This window comes from Limulus polyphemus, unplaced genomic scaffold, assembly GCF_000517525.1.
Source record: "Limulus polyphemus unplaced genomic scaffold, Limulus_polyphemus-2.1.2 Scaffold8970, whole genome shotgun sequence".
NCBI lineage: Eukaryota > Metazoa > Arthropoda > Merostomata > Xiphosura > Limulidae > Limulus > Limulus polyphemus.
Genome location: NW_013674580.1, coordinates 22,819 through 27,569, shown reverse-complemented (window position 1 = coordinate 27,569; position 4,751 = coordinate 22,819). Strand labels below are relative to the sequence as shown.

The 4,751-nt window shown below is 33.7% G+C and overlaps 1 protein-coding gene across 1 annotated transcript in view; it reads right to left on the bottom strand.

Annotated features, from left to right (window-relative positions):
* Nucleotides 1-265: 265 nt before the first annotated feature.
* The window catches only part of LOC111083302 (CD9 antigen-like), a gene marked incomplete at its 3' end in the record, with an annotated part of 16,548 nt that continues 12,062 nt past the window's right edge, over nucleotides 266-4,751 (bottom strand). The window contains exons 5-6 of the mRNA XM_022379734.1: nucleotides 1,505-1,606; nucleotides 266-349 (exon numbers count right to left, since the gene is read on the bottom strand). Coding sequence (XP_022235442.1) covers nucleotides 266-349; nucleotides 1,505-1,606 — 186 coding nt within the window. The remainder of the gene's footprint in view (nucleotides 350-1,504; nucleotides 1,607-4,751) is intronic.

The window sequence follows — 4,751 nt, the reverse complement described above, 5'->3', positions numbered from 1 at the left end:
AGTCCTGACCAGATATTTGTTTATTAACTGTTTTGAATTTATTTCTAAGTGTTGTTATTGTAAATAAATTGTGTTTTTTGTTGTTGAACCATGATTGTAGCGGCGTGTTCATTTTTGACCGTTACAACTTAAAGGCAGATGATAATTTAAAAAATATAATAAATTAAATAATATATTTAGCAGATATAAACTAAAATTTATTAGATTATTTTTATTTATTAACATATTCTTATTTGATCATTTTAAAATTTACAAATAAAAATACCTGAATTAAAACTAGGCCTATTGCCAGACCTCCAATAATACCACCTTTAGACGCTAGGTAATGACGAAGCTTTTCTCCACAACCCTTTAAAATAAAAAAACAAAAAAAAAATATAGAACTGTGAAGGCGAATAAAAAATAAGTGACGTCATGCTTGCTTGTTGGTCTAACAATATAGAACTAGCCAATCAAATATGTTCTTTGTATTGTCTCTAAAATGCTACAAAAGTACTTTCCAAAATTTAATTGTTGTCGAGCGCAAAGCTTCACAGTGGGCTATCTGAGCTGTGCCCACCGTAGGGATCGAGTCCCGAATTTTACCTTTATAAACTTTCAATTTTTTTACCATAATATCACACATAATGTGGGAACATGAACAAGAAACTTCTCAGACAACAAAAACATATTCATAAATTGAAACACGACAACATAAATAGGAAAATAAACAAGAAATATACATTAAACTAAGAAACCAAAGACGATAAATATATATATTAACTCAAATGACTACATACGATATATAATTTTTCATCATACAGTACTCCTCATAAAATTATAAAAATTCATTAATATAGACATAGAGGTTAATTGCTTATAATCAGTCCCCGCTAGCTCAGAGGGAAAGTCTCACAGCTTACAATACCAAAACTTGGGTTTCGATACTCGCGGTGGGCAGACCACAGCTTTGTAACATTGTATTTAACAACAACAAACAAAAAGCACCTAATCAAAACATATATATGACACGTTATCCTGATATAAACTTCGTTTATCGCAAAGCTACGTAATAGGCTATCTGCGATACGTCGACCACTGGAAGGTAGCTAGTCATCACCACCCACCGCCAACTTTTGGGCTACTCTTTTACCAACGAATAGTGGGATTGACTATCACATTGTAAGGCCCCCACGGCTAAAAGGGAAAGCATGTTTGGTGTGACGGGGATTCGAACCCACGACCCACAGATTGCGAGTCGAGCTCCCTAACCACCTGGCCATGCCGGGCCTGAATAGTAAGTACCTCGAAAGTTCACAGGTTTTTATACCAGTCGTATTTTTTTCACCTCGTTTTAATATTATGATATAATAATATAATATAACAATATAATATTCATCTTTGAACGAAAATAATTTTTAAAGTTATTTTCTCTCATGAGTAGGCCGACATTCTCCGAGTATAAGTTTGATTTTTTTTGTTTAAGGTTTACAATAAATGGGTGTTAATTGTTGGGTGTTCTTACCCTAATAAAGACGTTGTTGGATCGTTCGTCGCTACAAGACTGAGGAATTGTCCATCCCTTATTTCTGTAATCCAACATCGAGGTAGCACCACAGCACTGAAGCTAAGAAGACAGCAACATAAGATATAGGACTCTCTTCACAAGCATTTCATCTCACTTAATCTTTGAAAAGTATAAATATATCTTTATATATTAAGAAATCTTTACATCTTGAACAATATTTAGTTATAATAATTGGTATACATAATAGATAAAAAGTCTTAACTATTAGGAAGAGAAAACAAGCTATTAACAACGTTAATTAACCATTTCAAGTCATGCTACATTCACGTGACTGAAAAAAAAAAACTTCCACCCAATTACCCAGTAGAAAGTCCGAGGGCTGATAACTCTGAAAATCGGGTTTTGATACCTGTTGTGGACAGAGCACAATTGTATAGCTTTGTGCTTGCGAACCCTAAAATGCCTGAAATAATTATAGAAGTAAATGAATGCCTTCAGTTTTTACATGGTAAAATCATCTGTTTATTGTTTTTAGAATTTTTCATTTATGGCTAAAATGAAATGAACAAAAACTGTTTCTATTGGAGGAAAGAGTGTATTATCTTGACACGACAAAATGGTAAACTAGGTTTAAGTTTGTTTTTGTTTTTTTATAGCAAACAAAGACGAAAGATTGGTCTTTTATGGCGAAGGCAAGAAAACAAGTTGAAGCGGGATGGTTTTGGAGATATAATAATATCAAAATTGGGAGTGATTTCAGTAGATGCAAGAACAATAAAATGAAAGAGAAAAGTGAAGTTTTTCTAGAGAGCTGAGTACAGAATGAAGTTATTTTATCGTGAAATAAGAAAGATTAAATAAACGTTGATGGAACGAGATATGGATGCTGATTTTTATAAAAAGGCACGAAGAACACAGTACTGAAGCCCGTGTTGTTAAAACAGTCACGGGAAGAACACAGTACTGAAGTCCGTGTTGTTAAAACAGTCACAGGAAGAACACAGTACTGAAGCCTGTGATGTTAAAACAGTCACAGGAAAAACACAGTACTGAAGTCCGTGTTGTTAAAACAGTCACAGGAAGAACACAGTACTGAAGTCCGTGTTGTTAAAACAGTCTCAGGAAGAACACAGTACTGAAGTCCGTGTTGTTAAAACAGTCACAGGAAGAACACCGTGAAAATTATAGGAGAAGATATATTGTGTAGAGAGGGATTTTATTTTTATAGGAATTCACATGAATAAAAAGTTGTGGTGGAATTAAAATAGAGAGGGCGCTTTTTGGGGGAACAGGAAGATCTAACTTTAAAAAAGGTGATATAAGATTGACGAGTAAAAGGGGAGTTTTTGTGGTAGAATTAAAATAGAGAGGGCGCTTTTTTGAGGAACAGAAATATCTAACATTTACAAAAGATAGTATTATGTTGGCGAGTGAAAAGGGAGGTTTTTTTGTGGAAGAAATAAATTATAGAGGGCGCTTTTTGTGGGAACAGGAAGATCTAACATTTACAAAAGATAGTATTATGTTGGCGAGTGAAAAGGGAGGTTTTTTTGTGGAAGAAATAAATTATAGAGGGCGCTTTTGGGGGAACAGGAAGATCAAACTTTTAAAAAAGGTAATATAAGATTGACGAATGAAATGGGAGGTTTTTAGTGTCAGAATATAAAAATAACAAAACGTAGAAGCTTATATTGTTATGATAGTTGAAATAAGTTTAGTTAAAAGGATTTCCAATATGCCTTATGCTCTTATTTTAAAACCATATTCTCAGGGAAAGAGTTTCGGTAACAAAAGTTTCTGGTACAAATTACTTGTGACACATTCTGGGAATACATACGCAAGTACATAAGTTTTATTTCGAAAACTTAGTTGATTTATTTGAATTTTTTCTTTTAGGAGTGGCTGTTGTTGTTTTCTTACTGCAAAGCAGTACAATGGGCAATCTACACTCTTCCCATCGCCGGTAGTAGAACCACTGATTTTAGCCTTGTAAGTCTGTAAACTTAACGCTGAGTAACCGGGAGACTTTTGGAATACAATTTCTGAAATAAGAGAGGTTATGTGTGTGTGTGTACATATATATTGGTTGTAGTTTATACATGTATATATATAAACTATAACCAATATATTTATTATAATATTGTAACCTAAAAAAAAAAAATGTCCATTGTATGTCCTTTTCATTATCTATCAAGTCATAACGGAAAACGTCTATGGTCATAGCATCAAAAAGCACTGGGAATATTCCACCTATTAGACATGATCCAAACTAGGTAGCCTTTACGGAAGATCAGATTAGGAGTTGAGTGTTTGATTAGGGTTAGGAGTTGAGTGTTTGATTAGGGTTAGGAGTTGAGTGTTTGATTAGGGTTAGGAGTTGAGTGTTTGATTAGGGTTAGGAGTCGAGTGTTTGATTAGGGTTAGGAGTTGAGTGTTTGATTAGGGTTAGGAGTTGAGTGTTTGATTAGGGTTAGGAGTTGAGTGTTTGATTAGGGTTAGGAGTCCAATGTTTGATTAGGGTTAGGAGTCGAATGTTTGATTAGGGTTAGGAGTCGAATGTTTGATTAGGGTTAGGAGTCTAGTGTTTGATTAGGGTTAGGAGTCGAGTGTTTGATTAGGGTTAGGAGTCTAGTGTTTGATTAGGGTTAGGAGTCGAGTGTTTGATTAGGGTTAGGAGTTGAATGTTTGATTAGGATTAGGAGTTGAGTGTTTGTTAAACTCGCTTCTGATAAAACAAGTACATTTTAAAAAGATTCTTTAACATAGTAATATACTTTTAGTAAATACTAGACCACCCGTGACCCGTTGGGTCACCCACTATTCAGAGGTTATGAAGAATTCAAGCTCATTTCAATATTGCTCCGAAATGAAAGTTTATTTTGAAATAATTCAATTAAATATTTCAATCCATTCGTGTTATTCATAATTCAAGAAAAGATATTTGATTGTTGATTGGGAGTAAAAGGAAAGACCATTTCATTTTTCAAAAAAACGTGAAGTCAGAGTTTTCAGGTATTATGATGAATTAGTTCATTATGTTGTGGTCTTTCCTCTTAAAACTTCTACAAATAAGAAACAGTAACATTTTATTTTTCTTCGAATTACCTACCATAACCAAGGCACATTTTTGAGAAATTCTTCAAGATCTTGTTTTTGTCATCTTACACCTTTTAATGAAGATGGGAACATTGACAGGGAAATAAATTTGAACGAAGAAGTTTCGTAAAAGAGCGCGAACGGTAGT